Source organism: Neolamprologus multifasciatus, chromosome 7 (assembly GCF_963576455.1).
Source record: "Neolamprologus multifasciatus chromosome 7, fNeoMul1.2, whole genome shotgun sequence".
NCBI classification, from domain to species: Eukaryota; Metazoa; Chordata; class Actinopteri; order Cichliformes; family Cichlidae; genus Neolamprologus; species Neolamprologus multifasciatus.
This window is the reverse complement of record NC_140445.1, coordinates 40,943,413-40,970,599: the sequence shown is the minus strand read 5'-3', so window position 1 is coordinate 40,970,599 and position 27,187 is coordinate 40,943,413. Positions and strand designations below refer to the sequence as shown.

At 40.0% G+C, this 27,187-nt stretch overlaps 1 protein-coding gene across 1 annotated transcript; it reads right to left on the bottom strand.

Moving 5' to 3' along the window:
- Window positions 1–1,270: 1,270 nt before the first annotated feature.
- Window positions 1,271–25,127, bottom strand: tango6 (transport and golgi organization 6 homolog (Drosophila)). The gene is made up of 18 exons (XM_085167286.1): window positions 24,918–25,127; window positions 23,721–24,361; window positions 23,392–23,508; window positions 22,953–23,097; window positions 22,562–22,668; window positions 22,158–22,320; window positions 21,312–21,379; window positions 20,524–20,636; window positions 19,758–19,934; window positions 18,891–19,017; window positions 17,389–17,589; window positions 15,694–15,837; window positions 14,341–14,826; window positions 12,568–12,625; window positions 12,327–12,485; window positions 7,892–8,043; window positions 6,437–6,550; window positions 1,271–1,613 (listed from the first exon to the last, which is right to left on the bottom strand). The coding sequence occupies exons 1-18, from the start codon at window positions 24,967–24,969 to the stop codon at window positions 1,437–1,439; spliced, it is 3,201 nt and encodes a 1,066-aa protein (XP_085023412.1). The 5' UTR covers window positions 24,970–25,127; the 3' UTR covers window positions 1,271–1,436.
- Window positions 25,128–27,187: the final 2,060 nt, after the last annotated feature.

Below are 27,187 nucleotides of genomic sequence, written 5' to 3'. Positions count from 1 at the left end.
AGGGGGTTGGGAAGCTCATCTTGTAACCGGTAGGTTGCCGGTTTGATCTCCAGCTCTGTCTGTCCTGGTTGTTGTGTCCTTGGGCAAGACACTTCACCCTATCGCCTATTGGTGTTGGCCAGAGGGGCCGATGGTGCGATATGGCAGCCTCGCTTCTGTCAGTCTGCCCCAGGGCAGCTGTGGCTACAACTGTAGCTTGCCTCCACCAGTGTGTGAATGTGAGAGTGAATGAATTGTAAAGCGCTTTGAGCGTCTAGAAAAGCACTATGTAAATGCACATGATTGTTGGGGTTTTCTCTGTTTTCTTTGTATTATTGTAGGGTCTTTACCTCACAATATATAGTGCCTTGAGGCAACTGTTGCTGTGATTTGGTGCTATTTAAAAAAATTGATTTGAATTATTTTATTACTATGTAATTGTAGCATATTTCAATCAGAATTTGGATTCTTCCTCTCTTGCAAATTTCTTCTTTGACAAGCTCAATGTAATTTTTTTTTGTTTATGATAATGGCCTCCCATACTTTAGAAAGGCCCGTGGTAGTGAAGTGGAGAGAAGACCCGTGAGTGCAAATGGGTGTGATAATGTGCAGAAGTTCAGGGCGGTACTGTGGCATGAGGTTTTCTATGGGCTTAAAGTTTCATAGTTTTTGTGGTATACAATATGAATATTATTTAACATCTTCATGCATGCTCAATCATCCAGGTAAGGAAATCCCAAAAAGTAGATTCTGTTCATCTGGTTGTAGCGTTTGTAGTGGGTGGTGTTTAGAGCTGCCTACCAAGGGGTTGAGGATCGAAGCCAAAAACTTTGAGCTGTTATAGGTGACCGAGTTGATCATACAGACAAGGGGTCTTTTCACGTTCTTACAATGCCTTGATTGCAGCCATTCCCAAACTCTGTGTAAATTGTACTCATGGCCATTGATCAATGGTTGTTAATTGGTGATCATGACAATTTGCATATTAATGATCAATGAAATGACCTCACAGTCCATTGTTCATTAAAGGGTGCTAGTTTCACTCATTGTGCAAATGTACTGTTTATAACGTTGGGGAAACCTGCAGTCAGCTGAGACTGAAGAAGTCACTTGGATGAGTGACGAAACATTTCTCCCACTGAAAACGCTACGTCCAGATGAACAGAATCAACCTTTTTGGGATTATTATTCATTATTAATATATATTAAAGTCAGTATTATTACAGTATTTAATTCACATAAATCTAAAGTTAAAATATTTTTCATATTTCAAATCACAAATCACAGAAAATATGCTTAAAAATTTATTGTGGAATAGGGTGGTACACTAGGTCACAGTCCTTGGTATGCATGGATGTAGGATTTTCTGCTCTTTGTGGTCAACCACATTTCTGAAGACTTAATCCACATTACACGGAGGCATAAATTGTAGTGCAAAGAGCCCACGGAAATTAGTTCTATGGTAGGACGACAATCTTCTTCTCCAGCTTCTGCTCAGGGAAGATGAACCTCCTCATTATGTCATCAAGCTCCTCCAGAGCCAGGTGGGCATGAAGCACGGATACCTCATCCAGGTCAGAGTTAACCACCCATTTGAGAGCTCGGTACAGGTCCAACAAAACATCACTGAGAACCTGGAGGAGACAGACACTAATGAAACTTTGGAAAAGGTGACACTAAAGTGACACAAATGTGGGGGTGCTGAGTTTTCTACCAAGTACATTTCATACAATATGACTCAAAACACTCCTTATCCTCCCATACACTTAAAAAAAGCATAATAGTAATTGGTTACTTAATAAAAAGTCTGCTTAACTGAACTACATTCATTTTTTATTTGTACTTCAACTATTGTTCATTCATATTTACCAAGCTGTAGCATGTTTATTTTAGTTGCCTTTTTTGCTTTTTTCTATTAGACATTATTTAAAGTATCGTCAAATTCAAAGCCAAGGAAAACTTTATTTGTTGGTCTCAACATTGACCAAAATATATTGTTTCCAGTTATATTACCAACTGATAATTGCCCTGAATCCAGACCCTTATATTGTAAGGCAACTGCCACCTTGGAAAATTGCTTAAAGTAGTTTAAACAACACAACCCATTTTTACATAAAGTGGGAACCAGTTTACATAAAATCTGGAATTTTAGATTTTAGATAGATATAGTTATTGTTATAATTTGTTTTAGGGTCTGATTAAATAAAGTAGGAACACAGCATTTAGTATTTCTAATTTACCTTGAAAACTATGATTAAAAAAATAATAATGTTCCAGATTTCAAATGGATTCTGTCGTTGGGGGAGGTGAGGGGGGTTAAACAGTCCTTCTGGTTTCTTCCCAGTCTTGTCTTCCAATAATGTCACTGTGTGTCATTAGTGCTGTGCAGCTGGTGTCACCATTCTCCAGCTGTTCCAGTAATTATACAACCTGGACTAAGTCAAAGCCACTTCACTGGGGTCATGACAGGTGATTAAAAGCTATATAAACACCTGAGCCAGCTTTTTACATACAATTAGCAACAGCTACTACAGCTTTAAAACCACCAGCCTATTATTATTAGCTCTCTTTCATGGCTTTGATCAGTTTGGCCATAGACAGAGGAACTGTAAGGATGTACTGATTGGTTCTTATGGGTTGCTAGGTGGGGGGTTCTGTGTAACAAACAGACCCCAGGACTCTTTGGTTGTTTCATCCTGAGTAGGGATGCACCGATACCGGTATCGGGTATCGGCCTTGATACCACATTTTCTAAAGTACTCATACTCGTTAAAAGTCCCCCGATACTGAGGACCGATACCACGGTCTGAGACCTGTCTATATTTGAGCAGCATGTAAGGGGTTAATCACAGGCCCCGAGTGCCCGCCTCCAGGCCCCGGCTGCAGCTCAGAGCGGGAGAAAGCGAGGCGAGACAAGTCAGCCGTGTGGAACTATTTCAAAGTGAACGAAGACGCGAAAACAAAGGCGGACTGCAAATTGTGCTCAGCGAAATTGTCCAGAGGAGGCTCTAAAGGTGGCGCATTTAGCACAAGCAATTTAATCAAGCACCTAAAATCCCAACATGACAACGAGTACAAAGAGTTTACCCACGCTTATTTACCCATGCTTATTAGCACAGAGGAGCATAGCTGATGCTATAGCAGTGGGACGGAAAATAGTTGGGCATTTTAAACATTCCGCCTTAGCCTACTCCTGCCTCGAGGACATTCAGGGACAGCTCAACCAGCCAATAAAGAGACTGCAGCAGGACGTACAGACGCGCTGGAACAGCAAGTATTACATGCTCCAGTCCCTCATTGAGCAAAAGTGAGTGCTGGGCGTGTCCGAGCATGAACTCCCTGACTATCTCACCGCTCACCAATGGGCTCTTATGGAGACGACTGTTGCCATCCTCGCCCCCTTTGAGGAACTAACTAAAAAAGTGAGCAGCTACGACACACAAGCCTCTGATGTCATCCCAGCTGTGACTGTGCTAGTGAGACTTCTAAACAGAGAAACAGACACACAAATTGAAAATTAAATTTTGTTTTTTGATAATAATTTATTCTGTAATATGTTGCATACAACGTGCTTTTCATTTTAAATAAATGTTCTTAATTCCAAACTAGTCCCTTGTTTGTTTGTTTTTTGTTAAATTATAGGACTAAAGCTGTTACCTGCAAATTGAAATCATGTTTTTATTAAGTACTCTGTATCGGTATTGGCAAGTACTGAAATGCAAGTACTCGTACTTGTTTCCAAAAAAGTGGTATCGGTGCATCCCTAATCCTGAGATATTTCTAGTTAGTTCTCTGACTGTTTCCCTGCTTTCACGGTTTTCCCTGGATTTACAGTGGGGCAAAAAAGTATTTAGTCAGCCACCGATTGTGCAAGTTCCCCCACTTAAAATGATGACAGAGGTCAGTAATTTGCACCAGAGGTACACTTCAACTGTGAGAGACAGAATGTGAAAAAAAAAATCCATGAATTCACATGGTAGGATTTGTAAAGAATTTATTCGTAAATCAGGGTGGAAAATAAGTATTTGGTCACCTCAAACAAGGAAAATCCCTGGCTCTCACAGACCTGTAACGTCTTCTGTAAGAAGCTTTTCTGTCCCCCACTCGTTACCTGTATGAATGGCACCTGTTTGACCTCATCATCTGTATAAAAGACACCTGTCCACAGCCTCAACCAGTCAGACTCCAAACTCCGCCATGGCCAAGACCAAAGAGCTTTCGAAGGACACCAGGAAAAGAATTGTAGACCTGCACCAGACTGGGAAGAGTGAATCTACAATAGGCAAGCAGCTTGGTGTGAAAAATCAACTGTGGGAGCAATCATCAGAAAATGGAAGACATACAAGACCACTGATAATCTCCCTCGATCTGGGGCTCCACGCAAGATCTCATCCCGTGGGGTCAAAATGATCATGAGAACGGTGAGCAAAGATCCCAGAACCACACGGGGGGACCTGGTGAATGACCTGCAGAGAGCTGGGACCAAAGTAACAAAGGTCACCATCAGTAACACACTACAACGGCAGGGAATCAAATCCCGCAGTGCCAGACGTGTTCCGCTGCTGAAGCCAGTGCATGTCCAGGCCCGTCTGAAGTTTGCCAGAGAGCACATGGATGATTCAGCAGAGGATTGGGAGAATGTCATGTGGTCAGATGAAACCAAAGTAGAACTTTTTGGTATAAACTCAACTCGTCGTGTTTGGAGGAAGAAGAATACTGAGTTGCATCCCAAGAACACCATACCTACTGTGAAGCATGGGGGTGGAAACATCATGCTATGGGGCTGTTTTTCTGCCAAGGGGACAGGACGACTGATCCGTGTTAAGGACAGAATGAATGGGGCCAAGTATCGTGAGATTTTGAGCCAAAACCTCCTTCCATCAGTGAGAACTTTGAAGATGAAACGAGGCTGGGTCTTCCAACATGACAATGATCCAAAACACACCACCCGGGCAACAAAGGAGTGGCTCCGTAAGAAGCATTTGAAAGTCCTGGAGTGGCCTAGCCAGTCTCCAGACCTCAACCCCATAGAAAATCTGTGGCGGGAGTTGAAAGTCCGTGTTGCTCGGCGACAGCCCCAAAACATCACTGCTCTTGAGAAGATCTGCATGGAGGAATGGGCCAAAATACCAGCTACTGTGTGTGCAAACCTGGTAAAGACCTATAGTAAACGTTTGACCTCTGTTATTGCCAACAAAGGTTATGTTACAAAGTATTGAGTTGTATTTTTGTTATTGACCAAATACTTATTTTCCACCCTGATTTACGAATAAATTCTTTACAAATCCTACCATGTGAATTCATGGATTTTTTTTTCACATTCTGTCTCTCACAGTTGAAGTGTACCTCTGGTACAAATTACTGACCTCTGTCATCATTTTAAGTGGGGGAACTTGCACAATCGGTGGCTGACTAAATACTTTTTTGCCCCACTGTAGTTGCTGACCAGCTTGCTGGTCTAGTGAATCACCTGTGTAGCTGACTCAAACAGTCTATTCTCCACATAGTTCTCATTCACCATGTGCTCTACACCTACAAAACCTAACATTAAGGCTAACAGATGGATTTTTCCATTTCAGTTCAGGTATACAACAATGAAGAACCACTTATAGCTAAAAAAGACAGAGTGAAAGTGGCTAAAGAAATAAGTTTTACGTCTTGGTCCCTCAGTCCTCTCTGTGCGACTTCACTGGATTTTATTTTTATCTCTCCTCTGCCTGGTGCATTTCAAATGTACCTCCTATCTCCTCTTCCCCACCTCTTTTCCTTGACCTCGATAAAAACGTCATTGATGAAAACTGCATCGAGGTCAAGCAAAAGTGGGTAGGAAATTTGAAAAGGATTTAGGAAATGAAAAGAGCGTGCTGAGAATAAAAACGACCTTACATTAGTCTCTCATTAACAACATGATGTCCAGATGTTGAAATGACAATATGCAGGATGTGGAGAAAATGGACTACAAAACGTGGAAAAGTGTTTGCCCCCCTTCCTGATCATTTTTGGCATGTTTGTCACACTTAAATGTAAATATTAGAAAAAGCTAACAGCCTGACCTCAAACTGAAGCGTATTTGCACATTTGCAAGTGTTTCACTTTTAGGAGAAAAATATTTAAATGAGTCACGTAAATGTTAATTAAAACATTTATGGCACACAATTTACTGCAAATTGCACGCAATCAAACATGGAAAAAACAAAAGAAAACAAAAAAACGTGTAACGTAAAAACAGCCCAGCACTGTCAGAAACACCCCTTATGGAACTGTGTTAATGTCACAATAATAGAACATTCAATAAAACATTTATTCACAATAGCACCTTACGCGGGTCCCCAGTAATACACCTGCCAAATTTGAAGTAACATCTCATCTTAAGGTCTTCTGGCATTAGGTTTAGAAAACTGAATCCAGTGCTTCCTAAGACATTTTTAAAAATACCCAGTGAGCTGTGAGAGTATACCTGTGTGCTTTTGTCCCCAAGACCTCGGAGCAGCGACGCAATAACGTGGACAGCAGCTCTCCTCACCTCTGCCTCCTTCTCCGTCTTTATCAGTGACGTCAGACAGGAGCTAATCTGCACAAAAACAGAATGCAAGATGTTCTTTTTAGCACTTTTCCAGCCTTTTGCTGCACCTGTCCCAACTTTTTTAGTCATGCTGTTGTCATCAAATATGAATTGAGTTATTTTTCATGAAATAGTCAAATGTAAAATATTGTATTCCTTGTCCAATGTATGTGTTCATATTTTATACAAGTGTCCCAATTTTTGTGGAATTATATTTGTACAAAGTGTATCCACGATAGATAATAACAGTTAATAATGCTTTAAACTAACAAGCACAGATAACACAACTGTAGATAACTGTGGAAGCATGGAGTCTCACATTTCAGAAACGCAGAAAATTATTTTCCTAATTGGACTTAGTGCAGTTTGATTTATTTTAAATACCTACCATCTTTATCTTGCACAGAGCTGCTGTAACTACTCTCAAAATATTACCTACCAAACCAAAATAATCACAAATACATCTGGTTGGTTATTGCAGCCTTGCAGCCTGGTTGAAAAATTGGTGTATTTTCAGTATTTTTGTGAGTTTTGCAGTTTTCATTTCAGTATCTATGTAATATTACAGACATGAAGTCTGTTAATTTAACAACATTGAAAAATTACAAAGAGTTAGTCACTATAGAGCTGAGCTATGCATCTCAGGACAAACATTCAGTATATTTAGAGTGAGATCTGTTTGTGTGCTGCAGACATATACAGAGGTGGCTCATTCATGCCAGCTGGCTGCAGCATGGAACCAACATGTCAGCCAGTTTACAGAGTGAAGTTAAACCAAAGTTCTTGAAAACCCACTTGTTCAACTCAATTATTTTACTAATTATCTTTTCACTGCTTCTATTGTAAATTATTGTCCTGTGTTTACATTGTTCCATCTGTTGTCCTGTATGAGGCTTGAGTTATATAATGCTGTAAAATGTTTATTTGTAAAATCTTGTTGGTTTTATTTTTGTCAGTTGAAGCTGTACAGCTGTTTTTTTTTTATTTGGTGAATGGACTGAGAGTTCTCTATCTTTTCTACTCTCCAGGAGCTCTCAAAGCACCCATTCATACAAGAATCATACTTTTCTATCTAACATTCACAGATGTTCATACTCGATGGATGCAGCAGAGAGCAACATGGGGTTAGACCAAGAATATCTGGCACGCACACTGGAGCAGCCTGGGATCGATCCACCAAACTTCTGATCAGTAGACAACCCGCTCTACCTCCTGAACAACAGGAGTCAGATGAAGCCTCTAGAATTTCATGCAATTTAATTTATACTCCAACAATAACCTGTTTTTTGCTTAATGGATTCTTAGACATTTTAATGTGTTTATTTTCTATTGTCTATTGGTTAACCCTACCTCTTGAGCTAGTGACCCCAGGGAATAGTCCAGTCTCTGACAGATTTCCCCCAGGTTGGACAGACTGCTAGCCCGGATGCTTTGGTCAGGGTCTCTGGATTCTCGCAGGAAGATGCCCACCAGAGGACGGCCAAGGTGGGGAGCTAGTTCTCCTAAAGGAGAAACATCAAGCAGACAGGTTAGATCTAGGCTCCATAAAACTGACCATTTATCAGATGATGTCATGTCTGTGGTTCTCTAGGTGATTGTAGTCATCTTCTGTGGAAAATACAATATATGGACAAACGTACTGGGATGACCTCTTAATATTTGATTCCAGGTATTTTCAGTCCAATTTTCACAGATGTATAAAAATTAAGCACTTAGTCATGCGGTGTGCCTTTAAAAACATTTGTTAAAGAGTGGGCTAATTGTAAAGGACTCAGTGAATTTGTACATTTTTTTCCTTCTAGATATTCCACGATTTACTGTAATCAGTATTACAGCAAAGTGAAAGCATTTCAGAACCACTCAATCACAAAGTGGGAGCCCACGTAAAGTAACTGAACAGGGTCAAAGGGCTTTCTGGTTACGTCATAAGTTATGATGTAGAGTTCACAGAGCCAGTTAGATTTGTCTTATCCAGAAACAGACACCTTGCACCTTAATGATGTTAGCTTGTTCTACAATAGCCTTTTTCCAGCTTAGCTGCTCTCACTTTATTTCCATCTTTCACTAGCCGGTCACAACTAGCTTTAACAGAGTCCATGAAAGAGAAATGCATTTCTTGCTGTTTTAGAGTCCATACTTATATCAGTGTGTGTCTCAACTACACACATTAATTTTCAACATTGGTAAAGCTGGTAAAACTGATGCACTCCAACAAACACATCTGCACGTCCTCTTCCTGTACATCATGTTTTGAGAACAGCAGCTGGTTCAGAGCTCTTCCCTTTCAGTACATGTCCTATCACTGGTTACTATGAGAGTTCACAGGACTGTGCAAGGCCATTAAGCCAGCCACGGTTAGCAAACCAAACATTAATTTATTAAACATTTGCTCAACCAGGCGAGTCAATTAAGAGAACTTTCTTACTTAAAAACGATGGCCTGGCAAAAGCCGAACCTTGGCCAGTCTTGTGGGGGCATTTTAGCCAAACAGAGGAGCTCTCTGGGTGCCTGTGCAACAAACTGAATCTCGAGCCAATCTCTCAGCAAGGATATAAACCATCTAATTGTCCCAGAGAAGTGGTACGATGGCAATCTGGCACAGTAAAACAGAGTGGGGTGGGGGGGTTCTGTCAGGACAGATTTTTATACACAGGGTTCCTTCTGATGGGGATCTGCAAAGAAAACAAGCGTGCACTGTGGTTTTTGTGTGGCTGTGATGACTACAACAAAGTAGTCACTTTTTTACCCGTTTCTTAAGGTCATGATATTCAGATATTGGTTATCTGCTGTGGATAGTTTTTAGACGTGACACTTCTTTTACCCTTCACTTGTCCAGTTTCCTCAGTTTTTTAAGGACACCCAGCACACCATGCAGACATGTGCCATGTTTTACCAACTTGTCAGGTGGCTAGCTCTTTGGTCAGCACTTTTTGGTGTGAAAATGCCATTTCCTGTTTTGTACAGCTTTTTGAGTATGTTGACAATGACGAAATCGAATATTACATCTAGGGCTGCAACGATTCATCGAGAAATTCTATTATAAAAAATTCTCGTCAGAAATTCTATTCTTCGATGTTTCATGTAAGGCAGGGGTGGGCAACTCCAGGTCTCAAGGGCCGGTGTCCTGCAGGTTTTAGATATCACCCTGGGTCAACACACCTGATCGTTGTGTTAAACAATGTAAATGCAAGCGTGTCACCCACATTTGCAACTAAAAATAGACCTGTGATACAAAAATATTCAATAGCAATTATTAGAAACCTGATAACACAACAGCAGCAGTGATAATGATGCTGGTGTAGTTTAACGTGGAGCCAGAGTCTGTTTACACACCGCGAAGAGCAAAGAGGCAGAGCCGTTACCGACACACTGAGCTCAGGCAGCAGCGCTGCTCCCGTAACCACCTTTTAAACCTTTACCGGGAAAAACCCAGCACGAGCTCCATCCACACCGTTTGTTTTACACAGTGAAAAATCTGCAGTAAGCCTCCAGATGTTTTAAAATATGCTGATGAACTGTTAACTTAATCTGATAGCATGTTTAAATTATACAGCTTATTGAAGGCTGATGGCAGCTGTCCTATTCTGCATAACAGGGGCGAGTCTAAAGGGGGGCATGGGTGTACTAGACCATATTTCAAGGATTTCACAACATTATTAAGATTAAAAGTGAAATAATATAAAATATTGTATTCATTAAATTGCATTAAAAATGTAAAATAAAATAAAAGCTACTTTCACAAGCCAATAAAGATGTACATGACAAGTGAATCATTGTTAATATTAATTACCATCGGTCTTCAGCAACACAAAAACTTGCCTTTTATTAATGTCAAAGAGGTCGAGTACAGGTACATTTTATGCCTTAGTTTATATGGTGTATATATCTTATTTCATTCTAATTTTAAGTAACATTTTTCATAGTCTGGAGGCTGCAGATGGCTCAGGTCTCCTGGGTCTTTCTCTGTCTGCCTCTGTCTCCTGAGACACAGTTAGTGTAGCTTCTTCTTCCATCATTACCAAGTATAATTGGTGACAAACACACATGCAGAGGCACACACACACACACACACACACACCAACAAGATTGTGGTCAGCTGCTGCCTTCTTGTATGTGTTTTCTTACAGGTGCAGCAGTTAGAGACTAGAGATGGCACGATACCACTTTTTTATGTCAGACACCAATATCATAAATTTGGATATCTGCCGATACCGATATGAATCCGATATAGTATATTTTTTAATCAATAAAACTGTTTTTCTAATATCTTGCCACATTGTGTATAAGTTCATAGTCAAGTTTTAAAAAACAAAACACTAAAGCTATTCTGTTATACCTGTATTCAAAAAATACACTGCACTCAAAATGTTTCATAGTTCAGCAAAACTGATCAAGCTAATAAACTTAAACCTCCCTATTCTGGTATTTTAAAGAGTACTTAGCAGAAATATTAAACAACCTAACTAATAGGGTTGCCAACTCCCACCACAAAAAAAAAAAAAAAAAAAAAAAAAAAAAAAAAAAGGGAACCACCCCCCACCCCGTGATGCTTAATTGACGTAATCAATTTTAATTTAATGCACGTGTAAAAAAAAAAGAAAAAGAAAAAAGCACAGAAATCAATTATTTTTCTACAATAATTAAATAGATTCAACATCTTTCTTCAACAGAATTGCAGACTGCACAGATGGTACCTTCCCAAAAGTACTGTAGCTTACTAGGGTATATTAGACTTAACAGTTACTATATACAGTAATGGACTTCTAAACATTTTACATCAGATTAAAACTTTGGGTGTAAGAGTCAGATAATTATTTATTAAAAGCTAGACATTTTAAATGAGAATAAGAAAGAAAAGTATGTCTTTGTGCCCCCTTTTCCCTGTTCATGCCCTATCGGCCCCCCTGGCTAAACTTTGCTAGATCCGCCCCTGCACAGTTACAGCCGTCAACTGCGTAGAAAAGGATCCTGGTGTAGAAAGTAATATTAAATAAATTCTAACAACAGCTTATCAAGTTTAAACGTGCTGCTGTTGTTCAGCTGCTGGTTTCCTCTTTCTGGTGCAAAGTGGGCCAAAAACAAAGAAGAGAGACGGACTCGCGACAGAAAAGCCGATCAGCTGATCATTGATCAGTTTCATGATTGAAGTAGCAACAGGAGAGGGAGGGAGAGAGGCAGTCGATCCATATATCGGTTGTTAAGCTTAACGTGGGAACACTTTACAAACATTCAAAGATGAACTTACACACTTGCTTTACTTCTCTCTGGGATAACTTCCTCGGAGATGAAATGCCGGTTTGGTAGCGAGGCTACAAATACACACAGCTGCTCTATCACGTGATGCATACTGCTCCGACGTGCTACGGTTATGAGCCGAGTCACGTCGTGTCGCAAGTTTTCTGAGGTGCTTTTGTGATATTTAATGGATCGGATTACATTTTTATTTCTCTCCGATATCCGATCCAGTAATTTAGGTCAGTATTGGACCGATACCGATACGTAATATCCATCTCTATTAGAGACACATTGTGTTTTTCCACTTGTGCTTTGTCTTGCTATTCTTATCTTTTGACCTATTTTCTTTTTTATATATACAGAAATAAGATGAGCTTATAGAGAGTCTATAGAGCTCATCAGAGAAAAAAGCAATGTTGTCACAACAGTGCGTTCAGATCCTGATTCAACACACAAGAGCACACATCATTGACAGACATGAAACAGAAGCAACAACAACAACAAAGTAACATCACAGCATAACTGTTAAGTTGAATCTGATGATGCTCACCCATGGCCCTGCTTGTCCTCATCAGGACTTCTCCCACTTTAAGGCGGGTTTCCATGGAGCGCTCTTTGTCGGAGGAAAGGAGGGAGGGTCCATGTTGGAAGTCTTTTAGGAGCCTTTCCAGTATTTTGTCAGGGTAGGAATCAGCCAATGCAGCCAGAGCTAAAGACGGTTTATAACGAGTTCATCAATCATCAGCAGCATCTGAATACTTCATCAACATTGGGATGAATCACTAGATTACCTTGAATGGCTGACAGGTAGACGAATGAGTCTACATGCTCCAGGTTTTCTAAGAAGAGCTGGAGAAAAATAGACCATCAGCATGATTTATAACCACATGGTCTACTGTGTAAAAAACACACACAACATCAAAACACATACAAACAGCAGAGCCAAGAAGAATACACACCACTCCATACATTAATCAAACAAACAAACAAATAACTTTTTTTTTTTTTTAAACTGTAGTTTCAGTTAAAATAAGGAGAAAGGACAGTACACATGAAAAGTGACCTCTAGAAAACTCAACTGTGTGACAAGGCAGAAAAATCAATAAAGGGGTTTTTTGCTGAAGGATGGTTGAAGGGGATGGGCTTCTGATCAAATAGAATAATACATTAGTTGGTATCTTCTCTTGCCCATACCATCTTAACAAGCCCCAAGAGCTCAAAGTTCTTTTGAGCTGTCTCAAAGAGGTTCAGCTCCCTCATTTATTATAGAAGTCTCAAGAGACAAAGATATTGCCAATGCTCACTTTTTTTTTTTTTGAAACAATAACACACTGTGACAGATTTTATTGTATATGTGCCAAAAAAAAAAATACACCAGATGAACATGGAAAAGAAAAAGAAAATCCATCTAAAACTTGACACAGACTTGAGAGCTGTTCACAAAAGCCTAAACAGAAATGGGCTCAATGGAAGAGTCGATGTCAAGAAGCCATTATTAACCACAGGAAAGGAAATTGGAGGAAAAGCTATGGTACGCTAAATTACTCAAGAACTGGGCTGAGAATCAGTGACAACTGTTTTTTTGGAGTAAAAGCTACGTTAGCTGCTCCCCTGCATGATTTGGCAAAGCTTCAAGCTGGATGCCCTTCCTGACATCAAAGCAGTGACCTTTCACTTGCCAAGTGAAAGTGTTAACTAGTACACCATGGGAGGCATAACAGGTCTTATGGAGTGATATAATCTCTCCAGCGTGTCCTGGGTCTGCCCCGGGGCCTCCTCCTGGTGGGACATGCCCAGAACACCTCCTCCAGGAGGCATCCTTGTCAGATGCCCAAAACACCTCAACTGGCTCCTTTCAATGTGGAGGAGCAACGGCTCTACTCTGAGCCCCTCCCGGATAGCTGAACTTCTCACCCCATCTCTAAGGGAGAGACCAGCCACCCTTCAGAGGAAGCTCATTTCTGCCGATTGTATCCACAATCTCGTACTTTCGGTCACTACCCACAGCTCCTGACCAGTTTAAACAACTTTTAATAAATTTCTGGATGCAGTTCCAATCTTCCTAGCAAAATATATACAGAAATGAGGGGTAGCTGAAGACCTTTGTACAGTGCTGTAAATGGTAAAGATACTGGTTCTTATATAATGATTTTCTATTTAATGTCTAAATGTTTTTTCTATTTAACACTGACATACAGTCACACTAAGATGAACACACTGGGAGCAACTAACGCTTCAGTATCTCACCTGCTCTACACAGGCCACTCCAACTCCTGTACTATATGTTTGGATAAGCATTTATTTTATTTTGAAATAAAGTACTTGAATCAAATGAATCAAATTTCTCTACCTAAAAATTTAATTTATAATTGTAATTTATACAGGACTTGCAAATGTGAAGAACATAACATCTACTCAACTTGACAAACAAAAAGAAAAAAAAAGCCCAAGTTAAAAAAAAACAAAAACAAAAGAAAGAACAGAACAAAAAAAATCAAAACACCAAAAAAGCCAAAACACATTTAAAACAAAAAAACAAACAGAGCAGCTTCCAGGTAACTTACCGTCAAGATTTTCTCCTGCGCCTGGATGGCCTCTGGGTTTCTATGTTGCACCATTTGTGTCAGTACCCTCAGGGCGTACGCTCTTGTTGGCACGTCTGGGTCACATGCCTCTAGCAGCCAGTCAGAGATGGGCTTGGAAGGAGGGCAAGAGTCACTGGAGCCAGAGATCTGTCCTTCACATCCTGGACTTATTCCAGACCCTCCAGAAGATGCTGTAAGTCTTTCATGGCTTTGGGCAGGTTTATGTGAGTCGTTTGATTCACCTTTCACTACATTTTTTACAGCCGTTTTATGGTTTCTGGGGGACGGTGCGTCAGTGACAGAGATCGCCTCACTGCTGCTGTCAGGGCGGTACGCCCCATGAGTGGCAATGACAGCTCTCAGGTTGGACGCTAGATCCTGAATAATCACGTCAGGATGCTGCTGAGAGAGTATCTCCAGAGGTGGCAGCAGCTTTGACATCGACAAGTAGTCCTCCACACTGAACTGTAAAGTCAAATGTAAGGGTTTCTTGAGAGTTTCTGTTATGCATTTACTGTTATAAAGTGTGTTAAAGTTCTAAAACTTTGTTTTTAATGTTGCTTTAACGTTCTTCAAAAAACAGATGGCAAATTGTTTGCACATGTACACAGAAGTACGTAATAGCTAAAGCTGGAATTATACTACTTGATTAGATCTCCATATAACAGGCATATGTACATCATCAGTCTCAAAATGTTCCTTAAATAAAAATTCTAAATTTTTTTTTTTTTTTTTTTTTTAAAGAAAAAAGCTATCTAGTGTTATGTAAGGCATGATAGCAGATAAGCAGCAAGAAATAGAGGGATGCATTTTGTAAAACAAAGTCAACATATGAACATCACAGGTTTAGAATGACTTAAAATTACTGGCGACCACCGGTGCTACCTCTCAGCCTCTTAGAAGACACACCTATGGTATCAATTCAAAATTCTTTATCTCCTTTTTCTCAAGTTATTGCATTCATTAGATTTTCAGAAAAAAGTGACCTCTGAGAGGTTGAGGTTGAATAAATGCAGATATGCCCATATTAACAATTTGAAGCTCCTACATCACCTTTTATGGTTGGAGGTAATTAAAAACCTTTCTTAAAACCCCCCCCAAAACAACAAAATAACAAACAACTACCAACTGTAGCCGTCTGTAAAAACACATAGATTGATAACTGAAGCTGTTGTCTTGAGCAAAATTAATGCTCAAGACCTGCAGATACTCTGTTATTGTACAAATGTAATGTATAATCAAAGCTACAAAAAATGACACTACAGAACATGATGAACTGAACGTGAATGAGCCACATGCAGCAGAATGGAGTTATCAGTCACTTGTGCATACCTGAGGTTCAGACAACAGCGCAGACACCAGACCCATCCCCATTCTCAGTGTCTGGCTCTCTACTGCACTGCCAGCATTCAGCCCAGTGGTCTGATCCGGGCCCGCACAGGCCCTCTGGAGCAGAGACATCATAAAGTCCACAACCTATAACAAACCCAGACAGGGGTCAGTTGCTCAGTGATGAAACATCAGGGAGGCAAATGTAGAAAGACTAAAAACAACAAAAGCAATTTGAAAAACTGAAGAGACAAAATTCATTTGAAAAGGGTGAAGTGCTAAGATATTAGCTAGCATAGGTGTATATGATTGTAACAAATACTATCATAAATAACATACTAATAAAGTACTAGAATTCATACCCAAAGCTGAAAAATAACTCTTAGATGGATTATTTTAAAAAAAACAAACAAACTTTGAAACGTCTAAGAAGTTTATGCTTCACTGTTGGAAAATAAAATTATAGTATTTTTTTAGCCTTTCACTTAGTACAAATGAGCAGAAATGAGTGTCTGTGTGTTGCACCTGTGCAGTGTGTGGATGCATCTTGATAACCAAGCTTCTCAGCATTGACCAGTAATGTAGCCCTCTATCTTCTCATCCAAGCACAGCCTCCAAAAACTAACATGGTAAGTGTAGTGAGGTCCAAAAATGTGAACTCCAGAAACTGATGGGTAATAAATGTGTCCTTTCACCTGACTTCAGGTTGTGTAGGGTAGTATAGTGGTCTACAACTCTGAGGACTGTACATATTAATATTGCTTTTGGTTCGATTGCATGAAGAACATTGCATTAAAGTCCCAACTGCTCCAAAGCCAGTAACAGCCCTCCACTTGTGCCGTCAACTGACAGTGACAGTGCAAAACGGAAGTCATCTGCTTTAGGAAAAATGACACTGAAGACATCCATTCTGTTCCTTCTGTCTAGGAGAAACTAAATTACATATATCAAATCAATTCAAATCCAATCTGGTAATGGCTTGCTGTATAAATGTTGTGTTTGGTCCAGAAGGTCCAGACCAGAAGCTTTATTTGAGAATTCAAGGTGACATTTAACCAGCATGGCTACCACAACATGATCATAAATTTTTCAGCAGGAAAACGACCCCAAGGTGAGTAAGATCTGTCTGAGCAAGAAGCAAAGTGATGGAGTGCTGCATAAGATCTCATTATCTCCACTCACAAATCTTGTATAGAGCGAAATTAGTAAAAACAAAGGTTTACACGTGTAAAAAAAGATTCACAAGGATAAACTACGATTTTAAAATGTGTACGGTGATTAGTGTTTACATTTTGAGTACTCACACACCTCAAACCCCATCTACACATGTGACCTGTGTGTATCGTGCACACATATTTAAGAATCCGTAAATGAGCAAAAAGAATGTCAGAAATGTATTTATTTTTTAAAGACATCTGTATGCACAAGAAGAGTTTTGAGAGCAGAAATAATCAGATTTTTGACATTGACCTTAAAAATGTGTGTGTAAATTATCAGTGTTAACATTTTCATATAAGCAATTGTAAAATACTGCTACATGTGTTTAAATTGCTCTCTTTTAGTGTGTGTACTGGTACACTCATTTGTGCTCAAAATATATACACAATCATTGTCGTACTTTACACCTCTGGATCACATCCTACAGATCTGTATACCTTTTAACACTAATTTCATGCGTTTCTGAATGTCTCCACTCACCTGTGTTGTTTTTCTCAGTAGATGAGTGTGCTGCAGGGACTCAACCATCGTAGCCAGTACATGAAGCAAAGCTAGTCTTTGGGCTTGTTTCTCAGCTCGACCCAGTAGCTGCTGCTCCACTTCCAGCAGCGTCATGGCCGACATGTCAACCTCTTCTTCATCCTTTGTTTCTTCATCTGCAACAGCCCAGCTGGTGAGCTCCTACAGAAGGAGCAAAGTTATCTGAGGTTGCTTTCTGTCACAGAACAAACACTGTAATATAATCTAGACATAAAACACTCCAATTCCCAATGATAACTACATAAAATTATCAATTTCTACTGAGGCTGATGAAAGCTCACATAAGCACTATTTATGAGTTTCAGTTCTTTTAAAACCAATCCATATTTAAATGTAAATGGCCAAAAAAATAATATAAATAAAGCAAATTAAAACATTTTGTTCTGATTTTCACTGCAATATTTAGTTGTTCAACTAATTAGATTCATTATTCTTTCAGGAAATCAGAAAATTGGAGGACATGTAAGAGTTGACTTGGATTGTTGACTGGTCCAGCTTGGTGGGGTCCCAGGAGTGGGGGCTTTGCTGTTGGCCCTCTGTGTCACTGTCTCTCACTACTGCTGTCTCTCTCCTTGTCCCGGTGCTTATGGTCTGTCTGGTGAATGTGGGTGGGCCCAGTGGGACCCGTGGGACTGGACTGCCGTGGCGGATCGTGCTGGCTGGTGTCCTTTTTGGGCTTCACGTCTGTTCACTGTCCCTGTCCCTTGGCTTTGGCGATGCTGCAGGCCCCTCTCTCGTAACTATGTCACCTTGTATGTGCTGGTTGGTTTGTACTGGATCTCCGTAGAGGCTGTGGACCTTAGTGGAAACTTTTCTACTTTTCTGTCACACAGCACTCTGGTGTTCCTGGCTTCTTGCTTTTTGCTTTTGGTTGTGACCAGCCGGGGTTTCTGGGCAGATGTGGGTTCTTATAACATCATCAACACTCTGCGTTGTTTGAAATCTGGTGATTTAGGTGATTTTGATGGGAGTGGAGGTGTCCACACAGTACAGTACATATGACCTCTGACTTTACCTCTGACGTCAAGATCACCGAGATTCAAACTGAGACTTTTAGTAGTAGCAGCTATGGTATGATTGTGAAAGCCCAAGGTGACTTTCTTCTTGAGTAACTGCATTTACAAAATTTTCAGAAAGCTTGCCTTCTGACCTCAACCTTGAGGTCAAGGTCAGAGGTCACCTTGAGGTCGAGGTCACTTAAATTCAAACTCAAAGATTTTTAGTAGATGCACCTACGGTATGAATTTCAAAATCCTATGTTGCCTTGTTATCAAGTGATTGCATTCACAAACTTGGGTTTCCACGCCACCCGCCCACCTGGCAGGGTGATAATAATATTTCATCAGTCATTTAAGACTGAGAGGTAATGACTGAATGCTGGAAGTAACCCTCACTTTTGACCATCATAGGTCAGCAGTCTATCCTCGTGCATCCCTGTTTACCTGCAGCAGGTCAAGGAAAAAGTCTCCTGGCAGATCACAGTCTTTGAGCTCAGCCAGCAGGTGCATCAGACACTCCACTCTCCACTGGTCCCCTGACAGTCTCTCATACATCTCATCATCTTCATCACTGGGAAACAGCATCAGAAAGAAAATAACATATTTATTATACTACTCTGCTTAAGCATTATGTTTTTTTGGGACGCCCCATTAATATTTGGTTAAATAAAACCAGTCATAAGTGATCACACACATACATCCCTCATTATTCTAACTTGCCCCATTTTAAATCATCTCCCTTATGAGATGATATGCAATTTTCAAATACAGAGGCAAACTATGTTTCTTAATGCTTAATTCTTCATACTGACAACTTATGTGAGCATATAGGGAACGATATAATGAGATTCTAAATATTATATTACTTTGGACCTCTGACCTTTTCTGCAAGGCCAAATACTGCCTGTGTTTGTATTGAAAGAATAAGCTGCCTAGTTAGTTAGAAATATACTATAGTATAAAATTATATAACAAGCTCAAGTGGTTCATGTACAGTTATTTACCAATTAATACCAAATGTTCATCACCTATTTGTGCACAATGTTTGAAAGCAAAATAAAACAATATTCCCTTAAAACTGAACACTGCCTGTCAGCTTTGTGCTGTTCGACTGCTTCTTGTCGTTTGTATACTGTCGACACCTTGTGGATCAGACGAAAACTGATGTATTAATAAACAATTAACTTGTAAAACTTGAACATTTTACTTGTAATGTAACATTTTTACATTGCTGTGCTTTTATTTTTTTTTTACTTTAAATTAAGGTTTTTAATACTTAGGATCTGTCATCTGTATGTTTAACATCATTACCTGCAGCTCTCCCTGGAGCTGAGCCTGGCCCCTCCTTCACTGCCAGCAGTGAAGTGGAAGTTTGCTGCCACCTGGTTATTCCCTCTCTGGAGGCCTGAAAGCTGCCTCAGCATTGACAAGGCTGCAGACATCTCAGCATGGGTCAAGTACCACAGCAAGATCTCCTGACAGGGGGCGCTGTGGAGCACAGAGCGCACACAGGTAATTACTGTGTTCTGCATCCAGTATCGGTTTAACTTTTCCAACAAAATTAGTGACTAAAAAATGTTTGTTGAGCAGCATTTTAATTGTGATTACACTAAGACCAAAACTGAACTCCTTCAACCCTTTCTTCCAAAATGGTCAACTCAGGTTTAGAACAAAAGAGTTGGTCAAAGTATCCAACCAATTATCAGTGATCCACACGGCAAAGGGTAATATTATTGTAGCCGCATCCATTACACACTCTAAGGCAGCGGTCCCCAACCCCCGGGCCACGGAGTCGTTTGGTACCGGGCCGTGAGCGTTGAGGCTCAGGTGTGAAATGTATGTTTTTCAGGGTTTTTATCTTTTTTTAGCGTTATTTTATTATCGGTTTTATTGTTAACTCGGTTTTCCTGGGTCTTTTCACGTGTGTTATGCATAAAACTTCTTTTTTTTGGTACCACAAAAAAGATTGGGGACCACTGCTCTAAGGCATAAATGCATTTAAATACACAAACTGATGAAAAAAGAAGCTGAAGAATGAAACAAAGTTAAATCGCAGCTAAAAACAGAAAATGGTTACCGGAGGTGAGAAACATTCTTCTTGGTAAAACAGAAGAGTGTGAAGATAACAGGAAGAACTTCTTCTAGAGCTCTGAGAAGAGAAGCTGAGGGAGTGTTTTCAACCATGCAGACCTGACAGCAACAGGAGACACAAGACAAGCATCAAGTAAACAGCACAACCAGGATTCACCCTGTGAAAAAATTCTGTTTATCAAAGCCACAAGCTGCAGGTACAGGCATGAAATCAGCTGATGGTTCCTTTTTAATGACATTTCATTCAAATCAATTTATTCAAGTTCTGCAGTTTTCACTAGATACTGTTACAAAAGTTCATCTGTGGTCTTCATAAATGGTAAATAGTCTGGGTCTTACAATCACACTTTTCTACTCTGAGCACTCACAGCGCTTTACAACTTGCCTCATTCATCCACTCGCACAAGCACTTTTTTCTATGCTACTTCAACGCCACTGAGAAGACATGTTTGACTCATCTGCAACAACAATTCAATGAAACTCAAACGCTGGTTACTCAAAGACCACAGTTCAGCTGGATTAAAGCAGAAGAATAGGAAGAGGCAATACAATAATGCAGCATGGGTAGGCTGGCTAAAAAATGGAATACACTGGACCTAGTTATTAGGAAGATGCTGGATGGCACATTCAGAGATCATCTTGATGGCCCTATGCTACTCCACCAACATCCTCAATGCCGGACACATCCTTCCCAAAGAGCTCTATTAGATGAAAAAAAATTCACTCCTCTTACATTCCTGCTTTTACATGTCTGTAAAGACCTTGCATCCTCACCTTGTATACATCTTCCACACACTGTGTCAGTTCTGACTCTTCCACAGGAGTTTGGGAATCACACTCACCTGGAAAAATGCACATAAACTGATTTATCATCCATATACTGCTCATCCATCCATCCACCTTTATTTATAAAGCACTTTTAAACCACAGCTGATGCAAAGTGCTGACAACACAACCTGGACATCTTCCTACATGAATTACAAAGTAAATCCTCATCCTCAGTCAAACTCACCTTTTGATACTGGCTTTAGTTGTTAACATATATCATAGTCATGTGCATTACTTAACAAATGTATAAGACTACTAACCCAATGTGAGCTTTATGCCACAGCTGGCCTAAATTAATAGTGTTGCCATTTTTGGTATTAACAAATGTTGGATGTTTCTATAATGGTTAATCCACCAGTGTGTTCTTTAAGCAAATCAAAACTTTCATGATAAAATACAACTATTGTTTACTGTGTACCAAGACAGCACATTATTTTTTTTGATTAAGATGCCAAATTACAGTTTATTACATATATAAAATTCCAGAAGGGAAGTCTTGATGCATGCTCAATCATCCAGGGAAGTAAATCCCAAAAGGTTGATTCTGTTCATCTGGATGTAGCGTTTTCAACATTCAGTAACTTGGATGAGTGACTAAATGTTTCTCCCACTAAAAACACTACGTCCAGATGAACAGAATCAACCTTTTAAGGCTCCAGGAGAGAATTTGCAGAACCTTTCAGAGAATTATGTTGGGTATTTAAAAAAACAAAAAACAAATATATATATATATATTTTTAATTTTATCTTGTCATATTATGATGTAGAGATGAAGATGGTTGTGTTACTGACTGGGGATAGCGGTGCAACGGTGCAGTGCAGCAAGCAGAGGGCTAAGAAGGTACTTTTCTGCAAAGCTAGATCTTTCTTGCACCATAAAGAGCACCGCCCTGGTGGCCACAAGCTGGAATTGACGGGATGTCAGCTTGTCTTTGAAGTGCAGGAGTTCAAGGATCTGGAAAACAACACAAACAACAAATAAGCTGATTTATTTAAACAAGAAATGTAAAGAGTATATAAACTAGACAGAAAAGTGAATAAAGAAAACTGGTTAAAGCAAGAAGGAGTCCATAAGGACAGCGTTAGTTTTAGCTTATGGTTAGGATAAAGGTATGGATCACTCAAATACTGATTAAGGTTGGTGTAATACAGGTGACTGTCATTGTGATGTACTCTCCACAAACACAGGGGATGACCTGAGGGCAGATGTGTCTGAAGTAGGCGTCAGCTGAGGCAGACTGCTGAGGGCAGGCAATGAGGATCTTTGCCACAGCATCGCATTTCCTCCAGTCTGACTCACCCCCTGGAACAGGACAGAAACAGTGCGTCTATTTGGTTGGAACCACAGACATATATTGGCACAATTGGCATCACCCACTGGTCTCTGGACTTTGTACTTGAAGCCTTTTTGCTGCTGTGTTTCTAGAGCTCACATTATCTTCTGGCAGCATTTTATATGATTCAGATTTCATAGATGAATTAGTGATCACAAGCTGGTGATACACCAACCACAACATTTCCACTTCTTCATGATGTGCTAATTCTTTTCAAAATACTGTACATGATGGCTGCAATTACACTTCTCACCTGTGCCACCCTCCAGAATTGCTCTGATAACAGCCTGCACACCATTGGGCTGTATCAGTCGCTCAGACAGCAGCTGACCACACAGACACTTCAGCCAAGCTGGAGCCCTGGAGCTGCAACCACTGGAGCTCTGAACTGGACCAGACTGAAAGGAAGGAGACATCTAAAGTGAGACCTCTGAAGTAACATATTTATTATTATGTGAAAAACAAACAGGCTTACAAAGATTGAATAAGAATAAAAAACATGACCTACACAGCAGCCCAAATGAATTGATCCAATGAGGAAATCAGAACAATAAGCCTTGATGAAGTTTGTCTAAACTGATTGATTTGCTTTACTGGTGAAACTGGTGAAACTGGTGATTTCAAGCAAACAAATCACCATCCAGCAGCACAAATTTATATTTGTCAAATAAAAACTATGCCGTCATTATCACCTGTTTGGCTCCTCCTTGGAGAATAAGGAGCTCTTTGATGACAATCGGCTGGTACACTTTTCCAAGGAGGGTCTTGAGGGTCTCCTTACATGTTTGACATTCCTCAGAACTGAGCAGCTGCATTAAAACATTCAAGAAGAACGAAAGAAAATTAAAACAGTATCTTCCAGAGAAACTGCTGGGTCTCAAAGTTAAAAAAAAAAACAAAAAAACCCAAAAAAAAACCCCATCTCCCACTCTGCCTACCCCACTATTAGGTCAGTTACGTCATTATTCCCTGACATTTCTATTTGTGCAAAAATAATCCTGACAGTGAGAACAATAATTACCTTTTCATCCTTGTGGTGTGGCATGTATCCCAGCTGGCATATTGCTGCAATAATGTCTCCCAGATATCGTGTGAACACGAGTGCGGCAAGAGACGATAACTCTGCCAGCTCCAACAGGACCTTAGTGGTGGTAAGAAGGCGGCGTGCCATTGCAGACACCGGGCCCACATGGACTAGTTTTTCCACCATGGCTCCAAAAGCTGACCTCCGTCCTAGTGGGACACCCACTCCAGGGGCCAAGTATGGGCAGAGCCCCAGGCAAACCACAAACTGCAGAGCAGCTCTGATTGTCTTCTGCTGGGTGATGCTGAGGATGTCAGGGGCTAAAGGTGGGGCCATCTCAGGGGTACAACTTTTTGGTGCCAAACAAGATTGATCCTGTTGGAAACGCTCCAGTTCATCAGAAAGGTGACGTGATAACGTGAGTAGCAGCAGGAGGCATTCCTGGACAAAAGCCCATGTGGCATCATCTGTATCCGCACAGAACCAATCTGCTGTTGCCTTAACCTCCTCCCTTAGCCTCTTCACAACCTCAAAGTTGCTCTCTCTTTGAAGTTGCTCCAGGAGATGGGCCCGGTTGGCCCCCAGAGCTGCCAGAAGGACCTCCTGATGTGACAGTTGAGCCTCATGTGCCGATACCTCTGCAGACACACAGAACATCACACTACACAAAAATTCTATACAACACTAAAAACCTTTTTTAATGAGAGAAAAATATTAAATTCAATTCAATTCCGTTTTATTAATACAGTACCAAATAACAACATCAGTCATCTCAAGTCGCTTTATATTGTAAGGTAGACCCTACAACAATATATAATAATTGGGCTTGTTTTCTCTAAACATCATAATATACACATCAAACGTGTCCTCAAGTACATCTGTCATCCTTTTTTACTTTTAGGGGTGCGATATTTTGAAACGTTTAGCTTCCAAAATCATAATCATAATTATATAAGCAGGTATTGGAGAATAAATTAAAAATTATAAATCAACTTGTTTTTTTTTGTTTGTTTGTTTTTTGACAAATCACCAGCTGTAGCCGTAAACCAAAGACGTTCTCTACACGACTGTGAGACCAAAGGCAAAAGTTAAGAAAGCTAAAATATTTGCTATATATTATTCAATGTACTTAACCCATGTGCTTCCGGAATACATGCGTTTATTTAGATTAACGCTGTCAAACAGTCCACTTACCTTTAAGAGGTCTGGTGAGGATGTTTATCGCACATATAATCGCGGACGTCATTTGACTTTCATACAGATTACAAATTTTGCATTCCAAGTCTGGGTACGACTTCAGCGTATGATTTAAAGTAAGACAGAATAAGTTGATCGTCGGATATAGACGGCTAAGGCTATTAAAAACATTTCCAACAGGCGCCGAAATAAGACGTCAGCACGCTCCTTTCATGGGATTGGCTGGCAAGTGCCGGAGGGTCGTTCCCAACAGTGGGTTCAGAATTCGGGGTGTCACGTGATGCACGGCGGCAGTGCTTACCGCTGCTTTAAATGGAGACAGTCAATTTTGGGAAATTATTAATCTATAAATGCATTAATTTCTCTTATTTACATAACAAATACATTACGTGTTGACATACATATGTATTTTTTACAGTAGAATATATCAGGGTTAGTCTGAACCATTGACTGTATGGTCTGAGCCATTGACTGTAGAAAACATTTCTACAGTCAATGGTCTGAACAGTTACTAAGACCCACTAGCTAAAAACAATTTTGGCTGTTCACCAAAAGCCAACCCCCCAAAAAAGCCATACTAATTAAAATAATATGGCTACATAAATCTATTAATAACAACAAAATAAAGATTTTGTATGTCTAAAGTTAACAGTACCATGTGCAGTACTTGTATAAGTTATTAAGATAGTCTCTTTCCTTATGCTTTTCTCTGAGAAAAGAGCGAGCAAGTGTAAGAGAGAAGACATGGCTTGAAATGAGGAAGAGCTTACACCTCCCAGTCAGCATACCAATGAGGCAGGAGAGGGACAGTGTCCCAGAGACAGAACATGTAGACACTCAGTGGGTTCTCTTGAAACAATGCCCCCCCATCTTCTATCCATTCTGCATAATTTAACAGATCTAGCATCAGAGATACTATGGATCAATCCGTTGTGGAGAAAGCCAGATTGTTTCACTAATAATTTTATTGATATCCAATTGTAGTAAATATTTTTTAATCAACATCAAGTTATGTTCTTAAATTCTCATTTTTTAATTATTCCTTGTCCCGTTATTAAAAGTGAATTCTTTTGTGCACATTTTATTGCTTCAAAAAAAAGAAAATTCTGACATGTCTGAATATACTGATAAAAATTAGTTAAACCATTCTGTCCTGGTGATTTCCCCAAAGCCATTTTCTGTGTTCTTTTTATTACAAACAAACAAAAAAAACCAACAGAGTCAAGACCCTCAGTTTTCAAATCACTCATTTCTTTTTCAGATATAGCTCAAGCTGAGAAATAAAAGGCCTTTATTTCTTTGCTTTTTCTTCTTCCCATAGACAATATACAATTTCCATTGGGCCTGAGCCAAGAAAACTGTCTTTTTGTAGGGTGGAAATGTCTCCAGACAGTTTTCACAAAACCTTGATTTTTCCCCAAAGTTCATTCTGTTCATCTGGACGGAGCGTAGCTTCGTCTCCAAGTGACTTCTTCACTCTCAGCTGACTGTAACCATATAAACAGTACCAATACCAGGGCTACGGTTCACATTGAGAAATGGCCGTAATTTAAAATACACACGAGCCTTAGAGTGGGTCTACAGCAATGACTGTAGGACAGTCTACAGTCATTAGGTTACATGCTAGCATTAGCCATGTCCAACAGGGCGCACACAGGAGGTCATGCTCAGTTTCCCTGGAGTTGCTCCGTTTTGAGCAGAGGGAATACAGAGTCAAATACCTTTTAACCAGCTATCATAACAGAAACCCAGGCAGCCACCCCATATTTGTCCACCTCAAGCAGTGGCCGCCACACACACACACACACACACACACACATAAAACATATTAAGTATTATACATTAACATAAAACTGTTGTCGGGACCATACTGAATTTCGCCAGAGAAACACACACAGACACACACATATGAAGAGAGAGAGAGTATGCATTGTATGCAAACGGCTACCAAAAAGCCATCATAATTCATCATACAATGAGAACAGGACGAATGAACAATTGACAATGACTAATTAATATTAAAATCTGTAACGCCTCTCTGCAGCTTCCCTCCTCCTGCTACCCCCCCAAAAACCCATCTCCATAGAGACTGTGTCTGCTTCCAAAAAGACAAAAAACAAACTAAAAACCAGCAACAAACAACTTAAACAATCACAAAGAAAGAACAATACAGTATCCACATCTGAACCAAAGAGTAAAACAGTGAAATGTGGATTATTAAATATTAGGTCTCTCTCCTCCAAGTCTCTGTTAGTACATGACTTAAT

What these genes read in the sequence shown, in the direction of transcription:
- tango6 (XM_085167286.1), bottom strand. Translation starts at nt 24,969, where the DNA reads ATGACGTCCGCGATTATATGTGCGATAAACATCCTCACCAGACCTCTT. An exon ending in TCCAAGGAGGAGCCAAACAG is followed by an intron (nt 23,098 to 23,391) that starts GTGATAATGACG and finishes CCTTCCTTTCAG; the next exon opens with TCTGGTCCAGTTCAGAGCTC. An exon ending in TACTGAGAAAAACAACACAG is followed by an intron (nt 15,838 to 17,388) that starts GTGAGTGGAGAC and finishes GGTTTGTTATAG; the next exon opens with GTTGTGGACTTTATGATGTC.